Source organism: Aspergillus pseudodeflectus (assembly GCF_044049435.1).
Source record: "Aspergillus pseudodeflectus strain CBS 756.74 chromosome Unknown BJX68scaffold_26, whole genome shotgun sequence".
Classification (NCBI taxonomy): Eukaryota; Fungi; Ascomycota; class Eurotiomycetes; order Eurotiales; family Aspergillaceae; genus Aspergillus; species Aspergillus pseudodeflectus.
Window position 1 is genome coordinate 69,151 of NW_027263802.1, and position 13,503 is coordinate 82,653.

Below are 13,503 nucleotides of genomic sequence, written 5' to 3' on the forward strand. Positions count from 1 at the left end.
CCCCGGGCCCCGCGTGGTTCCTTCCTAGGATGGTCATCATTTTCTGCAGTACGGCATACCCCATTCTAGCGCAAGTTAAGCTTTGGCCCCGCATTCTATTGCTACAAAGGGAAACTCGGAGAGAAGCCGAGATCGCCACTCATCCTCGGGTGTGGAAGCCGATAACGGAGTCGTTGCATTCCTAGGCTGATTCTCATGACTATTCATTGCCCACAACTCGCGCAAACACCCTTTACACATTCGGAGAATGCACCGTGTTGATCCCACCTGTCACCACCATCTTGATGTTCACGTAGTCGTCGATCCCGTACTTGCTGCCCTCGCGGCCCATCCCCGAGTGCTTGACTCCGCCAAACCTGCGCCAGTTAGTATCATCGAATACAGTCAAAGAGCTCAGTTTCAAGCGGACTCACGGCGCAGCCCAATCCGAAATGACCCCGGTGTTGATAGCCACCATTCCATACTCCAACCGTTCTGACACCCGATGCGCCCTGCCCAAGTCACTCGTCACCAGGTACGAGGCCAAGCCAACCTCGCAGTTATTCGCACGGCGCACGACCTCATCCTCCGTCTTGAACGTTGCCAGCGCCGCGAGCGGTCCAAAGGTCTCCTCTGTAGCAACCATCATCGAATCATCCACGTTCCCCAAAATCGTAAGCTCGTGGAAGTTCCTGCCCAGGGCAGGCAGCGTATTCCCACCAAGGAGCACAGTCGCCCCCTTGCCCGTCGCATCCCGAATATGTTCCTGTGTTTTTGCGACTCCGTTTGTTAGGGGCCCGTGTGTGACCGCCGCAGCGGCTCCGTTTCCAACCTGGCATTTGCGGACCTCCTCGACGAGGCGCTGTGCGAATCTCTCGTAGATGCCCTCCTGTACGTAGAAGCGGTTGGCGCACACGCAGGTTTGACCCGTCACCTTGAATTTACTCACCACCGCGCTAGCGACGGCGGTCTCCAGATCTGCGTCGTCAAATACGATAAAGGGGGCGTTGCCGCCGAGCTCAAGAGAAAGCTTCTTCAGCGTGCTGCTCGATTGGCGCATGAGGAGTTTCCCAACACGCGTGGACCCGGTGAACGAGATCTTCTTCACAACATCCGACTCGCAGAGCGCTAATCCCAGGGAAGGGGTGCTGTCAAGCGAAGTGACAACGTTAAAAACACCCTTGGGCACACCCGCCCTCTCCGCAAGCACAGCCAGCGCATTCGACGAGAAGGGCGTGAGCCCATCCGACTTGAGCACAACCGTACACCCCGCAGCAAGCGCAGCGGCCACCTTGCGAGCCCCCATGGCCAGTGGAAAGTTCCACGGTGTAATAAGCCCACAGACACCAACGGGCTCCTTGGTGACCTGGATGCGGGCGCTCGCATTACTGTGGGGGATAACGTCCCCGTAGATCCGCGGCGCTTCTTCGGCGAACCATTCGAAGAACCCCGCGGCAAACAGCGCTTCGCCCTCTGCGTCACCTCGTGATTTGCCATTCTCGGCTGTGATAATCTTGCCGATGTCTTCCTTGTGAGCGACGATGAGGTCGTATAGTTTGCGGAGGATTCGACCGCGTGTGCGCCCGGGTTGGGAACGCCATGCTGGGAAGGCGCTTGCTGCGGCGTGGATGGCGAGGGTGATGTCGTCGGTGGTCGACTCGGGGCATGTGCCGATTATGGACTCTGTTGCGGGGTTGTAGACGTCAAAGGTGTTGTTTGAGGTGGATGAGACCCATTTGCCGTTGATGTAGGACTTTTCGACGAAGAGAGTTGGGTCGGAGAGGGTGGACGTTAGAGAGGTCATGATGAGGTTGTGGTGTAGGTAGGTTGTTTAATATGGACAGTGAAGAGAGATAATCTCGGGCAAGTAACTCAATACAGAGGTCTGCAAGTTATAGGTGACTGTCCTCCGCATCCTCTCATACAAGTAACGGGAGAAGCCGAGACCGTCGGTTCGGTCATCCGAGCAGCACCTCTCGGCTCGAGCCCGAGTGGGCCTCGTTTTGTTCCAGGAGGAAAGAATGTAGTTACCCAGTGGCAATCTGAAATCTGTCCTCGAGGACGGTACCCACCCGTCGTTCGGTTGTCTCGAGGCACTCGGCACAACATGCCAGGCCCGGTACCAGTTTGTTCCCTTTGCCCTGCACTCCGAGACGACGATTACCTGTAGACCTCGCTCTTTTCGTGCCCACAGGGGTTTGAAGGAGAACTAGTTGAATCCAAGTTGCGGTCTGTCCATTTGCTAGAAGAGCTCGACTTGACCAGGTTCATCTAAGGGTCTGTACACACAACTCTCTGAACTGTGCGAATTGAATAAACAGTACATGGTTACTTTCTACAATCTAGGAAACCGAACCCTCAGGAACTGATTCGGCCAGGCGACCTCAACGCCCAACTTCCACGCAACACGCAAAACCCATTCCGGCTCCCTCATGAACTGCCTGGCGACCAGCACGATATCAGCTGCAGGCTCCGCTCCATCCTTTGCGTTCGTAGCATTCTTGGCATCCTCAGCTTCTTTCGCGAGGAGCTGATCTGCCTCTAACAAGTCGCGCGCCTGCTCGGGTTCAGTGATCAACCCAACCGCCCCGACCAAGAGATTGATCCCCTCCTTTTTCAACTCCCTGCGAATTCGCGCAGCATTCTTCGTCTGATAGTCCGTAGGCAGCTCCTTGTCTCTCAGTCCGTTGAGTTTCGAACGCGGATGATTCCCACCACTACTCACATCCAACAAATCCACCCCAACACCAGGCAACAGCTTCGCCAGCCGAATCGTATCATCCACTGTCCAAGAACCATACTGTTGCTCAACCTCCGTTCCCTCCAGCCACTCCGTCGCACTAACCCGAACAAAAAGGGGCATCCCCTCTGGAATCTCCCTCCTGATCGCAGCCGCAATCTCAAGCAACAGCCGCACCCGGCCCTCAAAACTCCCTCCATACTCATCCGTCCGCCGATTCGTCACGGGACTCAGGAACTGATGAATCAGATACCCATGCGCCGCATGGATCTCAATGACATCAACCCCCGCAGCAACCGCCCTCTTCGCCGCGCGCGCCCAGTCCCCAACCAGTTCCTGGATCTCGGCGACTGTAAGAGCCCGCGGGGGCCAGTACCCGCCTTCCGGTTTAAGTCCCAGCCCGTCCCAGGTATGCTCGATGCCCCCGGACGGACCCACAACGTCATCTGGCCACCCGAATTGATCCTTATCCGCTCGTAAACTCGCTTTGTGTGTAGTCGTACTACCAGCAACCCACGGCGCCGCAACACTGGCTTTCCGGCCCGCATGCGCAAGCTGGATCCCCGACAGCGCGCCCTGACTCTTCACGAAATCACTGACCCTTCTCAACCCCTCAATTTGGCTATCATCCCAAAGCCCGGGGCAATACGCCGAGATTCGTCCGTTGGGTTGGACCCCCGTCGCCTCGACGAAAACCAGCGACGCACCCTTTAGCGCGTAGTGGCCTAGCGTCGCGATGTGGTAGTCTGTTAGGGCGCCGATGGACGGGCCCTCGGGCGCCGTGGAGAACTGGCACATGGGGGCGACGACGATGCGGTTGCGGAGGATTGCATTGCGGATTTTCAGGGGGGTGAACAGGGTCGGTATATGCGGTGCCGAGGGGTTTCGTGGTGTGCCGGGGGATTGGCGGTGGTGCGGGGTGAAGTAGGGGATGTTTGGGGCGGGGGTGTTGAGGCCTGCTAGGCCGGGGGGTGAGACCATGTCTGCGAGCGCGTTGATCTGGGACGTGTTGGGTGTTGAAGGGGATTCGGAGAGAAATAATCCCAATGATGCGATTGCGGTGCGCCGGCTTTTGTATCAGGGCGAGATGCCGAGGTTGAGGATTCCGCAAGTCGGACTACCCCTCTTGAATTAATAATCTGCCGCTGCTGCTGGGGTCAGATATCACTATTTTTGGGTAACTTGATTCGTAACAACCATGTCGTCAAAACAGATCAGATGGCGAGAGCAAATCATACCACGCATGGGCGGGTTCGTGTAAGCATTCAAACAACCATGGCATGCAGGGGCCGAAATATATGCTTTGAAATCAGAAATCAAATGTCTCCGTTAGCTGATTACCGCTGCACCGAGAATACCACTGCACATCATCAACAAAGAGTGGTGCAATACTATTCTAAACATTACTCAACGCCTTCCTCATACTATCCTCCCTCCCCCGCTGCATAAACGTACTCCGCGCCCTCACCTCCCTCCCCCAAACAAACATCAGCGTCGGCAGCAACGCCAACACCAAGGAGACAAATCCCAGTAGCGTACTCGCCCAGTTCAACCCCAGGGTTCTGTACATGCTCATCGTCGCGAGAGGCAGGAACGCCGAGAAGAGATTCTCGCCCGTCGCGACTGCTCCAATCGCGCTGCCTGCGTATGTACTGTACGCGTCCACGACATAGTCCGATACGCCTGTTACAACGAGCACACTTCCCGCTCCGACCATGGCGAGACTTATCGCCGGCGCGATCCAGGGGATGTCCGGGTATGATGTCCAGGCGTATACGAACATCCCACCCGAGATGCCCAGGACGCCGCCCACGACTGCCATGTAGAGTCTTGCCTCTGGGATGGGCGATCCGGGCACTTCGGTGTTTCGGGAGGCAGACGCGAAGTAGAGTTTTCGGGATAAAAAGTTCAGCGTCCAGCCTAGGACCTCGCCGATGACGACTGCGGCCTGGACGTAGCCGGTTGCTTCGACGGACCAGTCGTAGAGCTCCATAAAGACTTGTTCGACGGATTGCGTGAAGAGGAAGAGGGTTCCTACTGTGAAGGAGGACCAGAGCGTGGAGACGAAGAGGACGGGCTCGGTGCAGAATAAGACTACCGGACGTGTTGCGCTGGTGACGAGGCCTTTGAGGCTCAACGAGGATGAGCGTCCCGTTCGTTCCTCCGTATCCTCTTTACCCATGGGTCTCCGTGCGAGGATAACGTCCGGGCGCGACTCGTAGAAGAAGAAATAATAGACTGGAAACAACGCGCCGAACCAGATGAGCTGCATGTAGCCGATCCACCTCCAGGAGAGGAACTGGAAGATCACCGCTCCAACAACGGGGCCTGCGCTGCTTCCCGCCATGTAGCCGACGATGTACAAACTGACAGGAATGGACCTAGCCCACTCGGTCTCCCAGACGTTCCCAACGACCCCAGCAGCCGTGTTGGCCAGGATGGCGACGCAGCCTCCTGCGAAAAACCGCGTAACCACTAATGTAGCAAAGTTATGCGCTACAGCTTGCGGGACAAGGAAGCAGAGGAAGAGGACATATGTCGTGAGAAAGACAGGCCGTGTACCAAAGTCCTCGGCCAGGGGCAGGATGAATAGGGCCGAGCATGCGCCGCCAGCGGCCCATGTTGTTACGGGCCAGTAAGAATGCGGGAAAGTCGTCTCGTCGACGTTGAACTGCTCCGATATCTCAAAATGGGCGACTGTAATGATTGTCCCGTTCATCATCGAGATAAAGGTGGTGAATGCGGCGAGGACCGTCAGGGTCCATTTGCGGCTAATGGGCCAGTTGTAGGGGTGTTTGGCATCATGGTGGTTGTGTGAAGGTGTGCTCATTTTAGTTTCATTCAACACGGGGAATCTGGGACTGGAGTCTCCTAACGCTTCGTCTTGGAAAGGCCCTTCTTCGCGTGCCGTCATTTTCACGTCGCGAGTGTCGATATAGGAGAGCAGGTGCCTGGGGTTTGAAGCAACATGTCAAGCTTCACCTTGGCACATTTTATATCAAAGCGAAAAGCTTTTCACTGTTCAGTTCCGCGCAGGGTCCATTTTCTCCGTCTATTGCCCTCTTTGGACCAGATGTTGGGGAGACGGTGGGACTCTTCGCTGTGGAGGTGGAACCCATTACCTAACGTATTCAGAGGCCGGAAGCCATTGAACAGAAGAGCATTTCGAATGGTAGTGCAATAAAATGACACCATTCGCATATATGTGTAGAGACAGTACGGAGTAGCCGGCCTAGAACGACCATCCGCTCCAGACTCCAGTCCACAAAGCAAAAGCCAAGCTTGTCGCGCCGATGAAATATTTGCTTGGCTGCTCGGGTTCGGCCACCGAGGGAGGTCATCCGTACGTAATGAGGCCCACAACCAGAGGAATTGCCCTCGGGATCGATCCGAGACCCCCAAGCGGCAAGAATCCGAGATCAATGCAAGCCTCGAAAGCTCTCGGTAGATCAGAAATTGTCTCCATGAGAGGGACCAGGGAACCGGTGTGCGGACTACTCGATGAAGGGGAAGGAAGACCCGGAACTACAGCTCACCTCGACGAGAATCTCGCCCTTTTTTGAACCTTTTTCCTTCACCACCATGCGACGGGTATAGTCAGCCACAGTGTCGTTTAGTCCTGTATCTTCAAAACTGCTGCAAAGGGTCTCTGTCTAGATTAAAGGTAGTCTTACTACGTCACTGTACAATGTACCATAAACGCCTTGAATCCGCTGAGAATATATATCCAGAATGATGTCCTCTCACTAATAGTCTGCAAATTTTCTTCCATTCCAATCACACCATACATCAACTACTATACTGTATCGGATAGAGTAGGCCTACCTTGAAGGACACGTTGGTTATTCATCAGCTCCACGATAATTAGCCTTTGTGTAACTCGAGCTGCCCATAGTATCAAGCCAACCGCATGCGGATTTTCCGTCATGCATACCAGCCCTGACAACTGGAAACGTCATACACTTAGTCCGCCTTCTTCCGCAAACACAGCAAGAATGCTCCTGGTATTAGTAGGCACCAACAGACCTCTATTCATCTTCACCAGATACGATATGTCTACGTTCTGCTACCTCAGGAGGGGTGTGGCAGGAGGAGACCATTCCTGGAGATAGGTCTCTTGGGTCGTCGAGCGGTAGCGATTACGCCGTTGATGTAAGTCCTTGTCCCTCTTGCTTTATGGATAATTTCCATTTTGATCTAATCAATCTTTCTAGTGAGATAATCTTGTGTCGCACTGATATTACTAGCCACTGAACTTGGAGCATCCTAGTGCAGATCCGACATATTCAGTCTGGATGAGGACCTCGCGATGTCCATCGTGGACAGGCATATGGATCCCTGGGGGGTGAAAGACTACGAGCGACAACCACGAGATAACTTCATGTCCTGGACGTCGTCGTTACTGTATGCATTGCAGTACGCGAGGTACAGATGGTATCACTTCGGCTGCAGCTCAGAAGAGATTAAAGTCTGTGTGGTTGATACGACAAAGTCCCCACAAGGGCAGTTCATTCATGCGAAGCGCTTTCTTCAGGCATACCACGAGCGTCTCAAGAGGATTTATATGCGGCAGAGTATCGGCACGCGCCTACTGTGTTACATTTATCAGAATGGAGAGTATCTGTCCCAGGGGTTCCTCAATCGTAGAGGCAGATCGTGTGTGACATCCCTGGCGAAATTAGAGAAGACTGGGCTTTATTCTGCCTATCTAGAGTTGGCGATTCCAGAACAGCATTCGAAATGGGCGATCACGACTGCAAATCTGCGCAAGCTATGGACAGACAAACATCTTCCAACCAGCTACAGCGAGCTGGAAGCGGCACTGTTATTAGCCAGTATTTGTTTTGAGGGGTTTGAGGTATTGGATATCCATCCTTCAAGAAGCGTAAACTTAAGCGAGTCCAAACTGGTGAGAGGTTCCTGTAACCTATATAGGCAGATATGATTTCTGATAAACAGCTTCTATCGCACAACCAACAGTGTCTTCAAGGCTTTGAGAAATATATACCTGAATGGGGACGTAAGCCACCAGAGGTACAGCAGTACTTGGCTGCGTTGCAGGTCCTCCAGCCAGCTCCAGGGACGTGCACTGGGTTAAGAGAGGAAATAAAGCCAGATAGTGGGATGGCCGCGGGCGAAAGGGACAGGTGGTTGATTCGGGAGCTTCTCAGATCTTTCCACATTCATTCTAGATCTCGGAATACATAGATTTGAATCTTGGCTAGATATACCCTTCAACCAATATACCCCAGTTCCCCCTTGAATCCACACCATGATCGGCAACTACATTTGAACAGCGCGTGAGTAATTTCTGACCGCTTACTCCTCTTAAAAAGGCGTCTGCTGCGCGAAATAGTCCAATATCAACTCCACCTGCTCCGGTCTCGCCAGGGGCACATCCCCAAATGCCTCGCCCACATGGAAAACCGACTGACTCTCCCCATCCACAGGCGCCCAGTGCGCCAGATCCCCACCTTGATAGCTCCCACCAAGATTCGGATCCCCCGTCTTGACGAAATTCACCCAGTAACTCGACATGACCTCCGCAACATGGTAATCATACCAGGTCCAGTCATGGTCATCCGCATTTGCATAGAGTGTATCCATAACGTAAAAAAGCTCAGACGCATGGTACGCCCCCTGGGTCTGCGACGGCGGAGCATGGTCCCAATAGTACGTGTAGAATGGGCTCTCGGCGGACTTGATCCAGTCACGGCCAAAAGCCCACGACGAGACGAGGGAGGTATCGCGGGCCGCGGCGTTCCAGGAGCGGCTTGCCTGGTCACTGCTATTGCCGGAGGGGTAGAGGGAGAAGTAGGTCTCCGAGAGGTTTCCGTACTTCAGCTTACAGGCGACAGTGTATTCAGCGACGGAGTAGTTTGTCGTCGTCGCCGCGCCGCTCTCATCTTTGTTGTTGCCTGTGATGAAGGGGACGTCGTTTGCTGGACCTTTGCGGAGCGTGCCGATGTATTTCTCGGGCAGGACGTAGCCGTCGAGGACGGGCTTGAAGACTAGAGGGTTGCCCGTGGAGAGTGCCGTTACCCACCAGATGTTCGTGCTGCGGTCGCCGGAGCCAACAAGGAGTTCGTCGGTGGACAGCTTGCGGAGGTCTGCAATTGAGGAGGCGTTGTGCGTGGCTGTATAATTGAGCCCGTTCTCTAGGGCGTCGGGCATGGAGACGTACGAGTCTGCGAGGCCGGCCAGGAGGGTATCGTAGGGGTAACGCACGCCGCTGTCAGCAATCGCGGCCCGGAAGAGGCCGCTGAACAACCCGCTGTTGACAGCGTGGTAGACCTGCGCGGAGCCGAAGGACTGGCCTGCGATTGTGACGCGGTCAGGGTCGCCGCCGAATCGCTCGATGTTCTTTTGCACCCACTGGAGGAGGGCGAGGAAGTCGAGGACGCCATAGTGTCCGGATGCACTGTGGCCGTTCTCCGCAACTGACTCAGCGTTCAGCTCGGGGTGGGCCAAGTAGCCAAACACATCGTCGCGGCGGTTGAAAGTCACGACAACAAGTCCTCGCCTTGCAAGACCACCGCCGTAGTAGGCAGGGTCATTGCTCGGTTCGTCACTCCCCTGGTTATACACCAAGACCGGAAGCTTCTCATCTGAGGAATTGGCTCCGGTCCAGATATTTACTGTGAGGCAATCCTCGCTGTATCCCGTCACGTAGCTCGTGGGGCATCCAGGTCCCCAGGTATCCGCGACGAGGGTCTCGTTCCACGGCTCGCGCGGCTGAGGCGGCTTCCAGCGGTTCTCGTAGGACGTGTCGGCGGCATAGGGGATGCTGAGAAAGGCGGCGACGTTGCTTTCGGATACGTTCCAGTTTGCCTGTAGAGTGGATTCGTTGAAGTATTTGTAGCCCTGGACGGGGCCGTATGTTGTTTCGATGACTTTGTTGTAAAGTTGGGCGTGGGCTGGTGCTGAGGCAGTCAGGGCTAGAAGAGCAGCTGGCCAAGTGAGGCGCGCCATGGCTGAGAAGGAACAAGGAGAAGTATGAACAGGGACCAGGTTATGATGGGTGTAATACCTTCGCTGAACGCGCCTTTTATAGATAACCAAATGCAGTACCTGAGTGACTCCATGCCTACGACGACCATCCCGTTGATCGACAATGACATACGTAAAGCCGTTTTGGCTTAGGTCTAGTTACGGTAGAATCTGCTCTTTTCGCTCTGCAGAATACTAGATTTGGTAAAGTACTCGAACTTTCCCCTACGTCAGCCTTTGGTAGAGTGCGTAACGCGTTGGTGACCCACTGGATCTACGCTCGGCGTTAACAGCTCGGTCTTGCGCAGAGCCAGACGATATGCGTGTAGCATAGACTAGCGCCTTTATTTTAGTCATTATTCATCTCTTACAGGTGGAGAACAGGGATAGAAGTACCCGGGACAGGCCATTCCTAGCTGGCCCGTACCGACCTCACCCTCGCATTCTAGTCCGCCAGCACCTCCTGACTCCCATGTACCTGCCCACGCAACGAAAGATGAAACTCCCAACTCTACCCCTCCTCCTCCTCCTCCCAGGAGTTTTTGCTACACAGAGCCCCCCACCGCTAAATAATGCGAATCACATCTTCAACGCAATCCATGCCTCGATGCGCCAGTGGGGTTCCTCAATCCACCACAACGGCATGTCGTTCTGCCTCGCGACCATCCCTGCTGGCACGCGGCTCTATCACGGAAACGCAGACCCAACCCCTATTCGAGATATAGGATGGATGGCGTTTGAGCCGGAGCATGCTATGGTGTTTGCACGCCCTCGCCCTCACCGTCCCCGAGACGGCCCACCGCCGGATCGGAGCCAGAACGTTCTGCAACAGGGGGCATTGAGTGAAGGCGCGGAGCGTGAGACCGAGACTGGCTGGCTTCACACGTACGAGACTACCCGGGAGCTTCGGCTGCTGTACATTGATGGGACTTCTGCGGGAAAGTCTAAGATTGGGACGCTTGATTTGCAGGATCGGGTCCTTTTTAATGATACCATTGATGGGGGTGTCGGCATGGAGGATGAGCGTGCAAGAAAAGTCTGTGAGCTGGCGAGGACGGAATGGAATGGTCGCCTTGATGGGGCGATTCGGATGGCCGCTGGGTTTGAGATTATCCTCTGCAGCCCCGACAACACCTTGGGCACTGTCAAGATCATGCCTGTCCGCAGGCAGGAGAACGGCAACAGCAACGGACCAGAAAAATCCAGCGAGCTTCTGCGAGCGATAACCTCGCGCTTCAACGGCATCGGTGGCGACAGAGTACGCGTACACTACGACCATTTCGTGTCGGCCTACACCTTTGATCTCGATCTATGGCCTGGTAACAGCTCTAGTCCCCGGCAGCAGCACCTCTCGGGAGATGATCTATCGCCCATACGTGATAATCTAACCCGCCTGATCATGGACTACGAGCCCGACATCGCCGGCTCAGTCAACTGGCAATCTGTCGCTGATCTTATTGTGGCGCGGTATGGCCGCTTCTTGCAGGGGCTCGTTCACAGGAAGCCCCATGCTCATCGCAAAGAGCACGACGACGAGCCGCAAATGAAATCTCCTCAGGCGCAGATCTCCGATCTAATGGCGGGATTCGGCGACAACCCTGAGGAATCGACTGCACTATGCTCAGCGCAGTTCCTCTCCATCCCAACCGACAGCTCACCACTCGCCCATCAGGCACTGTACACCATAAGTCACCAGATCTGCTCAACCCTTGTATCACTACGATCCCAAACGGATCATGAAACAGTCCGTGATACCGTGCGCCAGCTAATGGGTTATCTCGACTGGACTGTCTGGAAGGAGTGCCGCGCGTGCCGGGGTGACGAGTTCTGTGCTATTCCCATCTGGCCACAGGGCTCGAAGAAGGACTTTGAGAAGCCCAAGTGTCGGAAGTTTGAGGAGGGCTGGGGAAGGGTGAATGATTACTGGGGTGAGATTTGGCATTAGATAGCTCTAAAGAATGGAGTGTCGGCTGCGTTAGGAGAGGTGTCGATATGTTGCATATCTGCTCTAGCAAGTCACTTGATGGTGGTAGTGCCCCCCAGCACGGCTTTCATCTAAAAATTACTCGAAGAGAATTATCAGATCCTTGTCTTGTTCTAGTTTAATGGGGACGCGAAAGCCTCGGAGATAAGATAACTTCAGGGTGGAGCTGCTCGCAAACTCACCATTTTCCGGGCAATCAACCCCGAGGTCCCCGGTGGGGTGAAGAGTTTTGCTCCGATGTTCAGCTTGTGGGTCCCTCGCCTTGAGTCTTGAGGGTTGGGAGTTTTCTACGCACGAGTCGCGAGACGCTGTCGCTGCCTTGTTCGGGGGGCCAGAGCCAGAGCAACCAGACGAGGAAATATCGCTGCGTTCGCTCTCTATAGCTACCAGCATCCTGCGCAACAAGTACACTAAAGAATGGGAATTATCGCCTTAAAAACTGCAAAGCCTGTGTACAAAGCAACACCTGATCTGGAGAGGCGAACCGACACCGCGCAACCAGCTCCATGGGCGAAAGCAGGTTGTGCCCGATTCCTCCTTTGGCCTCCCATGACGGTTCAAATACACCATTCTCATCCAGCGATCCCAGGCTACACTGAACAGCCGAGCAGATAGCCCTGATTGCCTCGCGGATCCGCCCCTCAATGTTGTAAAGTGACAGAGATGTAGGTCCTGCTCCACTAGATGAGTGCAAAAGCTTTGAGCTATCCAGACACTGGATGTAGAACGCCAGATGTGCGGATGTTATGAGCGCAAGGAAACACGTCGTCCAAGCGTCCTGGCCAGATAGTCCTAGTCCCCCACGCTGTGCCCCTAATGCATTGCCGATTCTCATGTTTTGCAGCTGGCGCTTCCAGTGAAAAGGAAGACATGCGTGCCAGTTGTCGATTTCGTAGAACACGTGCTTTAGCTTCCATGAAATCTCACAGAGTAGGTCGTTGAATGGAGTTCGGGCATCGGTAGGGGTGTTGTCGAGTTGCCATGGTAAGGCTTTCTTGATATCCAGGACTGATTGACAGAAGTGTGATAAGAGACCGAGCACCTTCACAGCTTGGGATACACTATCTGGCCGTTGAATCTCCCTCAGCAGAGGAGGGAGAAGAGCATATTGATACTGATGTGTTGAGATTGTTTGCACCTTTCTCTCGAGTTAGCCATGGTACAGCCCGTATCCTAAGTGGTCAAACATGAAGGTACCATCTGTGTAGCGGCCCATGCAAGCAATCCCCGACAATATTTACCTCCCGGACTGCGCAATTGCATCAGGGCATGCATGCCAGGGATATGCTCATTTGCGTCACTTGTTCTCTCGTTACTTAAATCCTGCGGGATAATATCAGCAAGTCTCAGCGCCAACGGCAGTTCGGAAAAGGCACAGCAGCTTACAATAAACATGCTAAGAAGCAACGAAGAAGCAAAGACCTCGTCCCCGGCAGCCGACTCGGGGGTATCAATTGCAGCTGCTAGAGCCGCCAAGGCAAGACTGTACTGTCTGCGCGCCTGGTACCACAGGGTCGGGGCACCATGTAGGTTGAACAACGACAAGTACGCGACACTCTGCACTGCGTGGCTCAGACATGGTTCTGCACCTTTTTCGCGATACAAGTCTGGCAAGAAAGTCAGGTGGCCGCCGCACGGCGACTTGTGTATGACGACGACATAGCGGTGCATGAAGTACGCCAGGGAAGACGTATCTGAGCAAGCACTGCCAATATTCGGCGACATGAGCATCGAGTGTGAGTCACCTCCGAAGTCGTAAATATCGAGTTGCATGGACATTGGCAAGCCAGCCTCGGCAGATTTTTCTAGA

General features: G+C 54.5%; 6 protein-coding genes across 6 annotated transcripts; 1 reads left to right on the forward strand and 5 right to left on the reverse strand.

Moving 5' to 3' along the window:
• Positions 1–232: 232 nt before the first annotated feature.
• On the reverse strand, positions 233–1,783 carry BJX68DRAFT_267666 (NAD-dependent succinate-semialdehyde dehydrogenase; the record flags this gene model as incomplete). Its single annotated transcript, XM_071045869.1, has 2 exons — positions 233–356; positions 414–1,783. The coding sequence occupies 2 exons, from the start codon at positions 1,781–1,783 to the stop codon at positions 233–235; spliced, it is 1,494 nt and encodes a 497-aa protein (XP_070898127.1).
• A 409-nt stretch (positions 1,784–2,192) lies between these two features.
• BJX68DRAFT_238710 (NADH:flavin oxidoreductase/NADH oxidase) lies at positions 2,193–4,083 on the reverse strand. Its single transcript, XM_071040411.1, has one exon. It carries the CDS (start codon positions 3,698–3,700, stop codon positions 2,315–2,317), a length of 1,386 nt encoding a protein of 461 aa, XP_070898128.1. The 5' UTR covers positions 3,701–4,083; the 3' UTR covers positions 2,193–2,314.
• Positions 4,084–4,115: 32 nt separating this feature from the next.
• Positions 4,116–5,549, reverse strand: BJX68DRAFT_267668 (putative MFS multidrug transporter; the record flags this gene model as incomplete). Its single annotated transcript, XM_071045870.1, has 1 exon — positions 4,116–5,549. One exon carries the CDS (start codon positions 5,547–5,549, stop codon positions 4,116–4,118), a length of 1,434 nt encoding a protein of 477 aa, XP_070898129.1.
• Positions 5,550–8,047: 2,498 nt separating this feature from the next.
• BJX68DRAFT_267669 (carboxylesterase/lipase family protein) lies at positions 8,048–9,691 on the reverse strand (the record flags this gene model as incomplete). The annotated part of the gene is made up of 1 exon (XM_071045871.1): positions 8,048–9,691. The coding sequence occupies one exon, from the start codon at positions 9,689–9,691 to the stop codon at positions 8,048–8,050; it is 1,644 nt and encodes a 547-aa protein (XP_070898130.1).
• A 514-nt stretch (positions 9,692–10,205) lies between these two features.
• Positions 10,206–11,654, forward strand: BJX68DRAFT_276300 (uncharacterized protein; the record flags this gene model as incomplete). Its single annotated transcript, XM_071048066.1, has 1 exon — positions 10,206–11,654. The coding sequence occupies one exon, from the start codon at positions 10,206–10,208 to the stop codon at positions 11,652–11,654; it is 1,449 nt and encodes a 482-aa protein (XP_070898131.1).
• A 463-nt stretch (positions 11,655–12,117) lies between these two features.
• Positions 12,118–13,472, reverse strand: BJX68DRAFT_267671 (uncharacterized protein; the record flags this gene model as incomplete). The annotated part of the gene is made up of 3 exons (XM_071045872.1): positions 12,118–12,831; positions 12,891–13,016; positions 13,080–13,472. 3 exons carry the CDS (start codon positions 13,470–13,472, stop codon positions 12,118–12,120), a joined length of 1,233 nt encoding a protein of 410 aa, XP_070898132.1.
• Between the last annotated feature and the right edge of the window lie 31 nt (positions 13,473–13,503).

Bases quoted from the DNA above. Each gene is read 5' to 3' on its own strand.
- BJX68DRAFT_238710 (XM_071040411.1), bottom strand. From the start codon at position 3,700: ATGGTCTCACCCCCCGGCCTAGCAGGCCTCAACACCCCCGCCCCAAAC.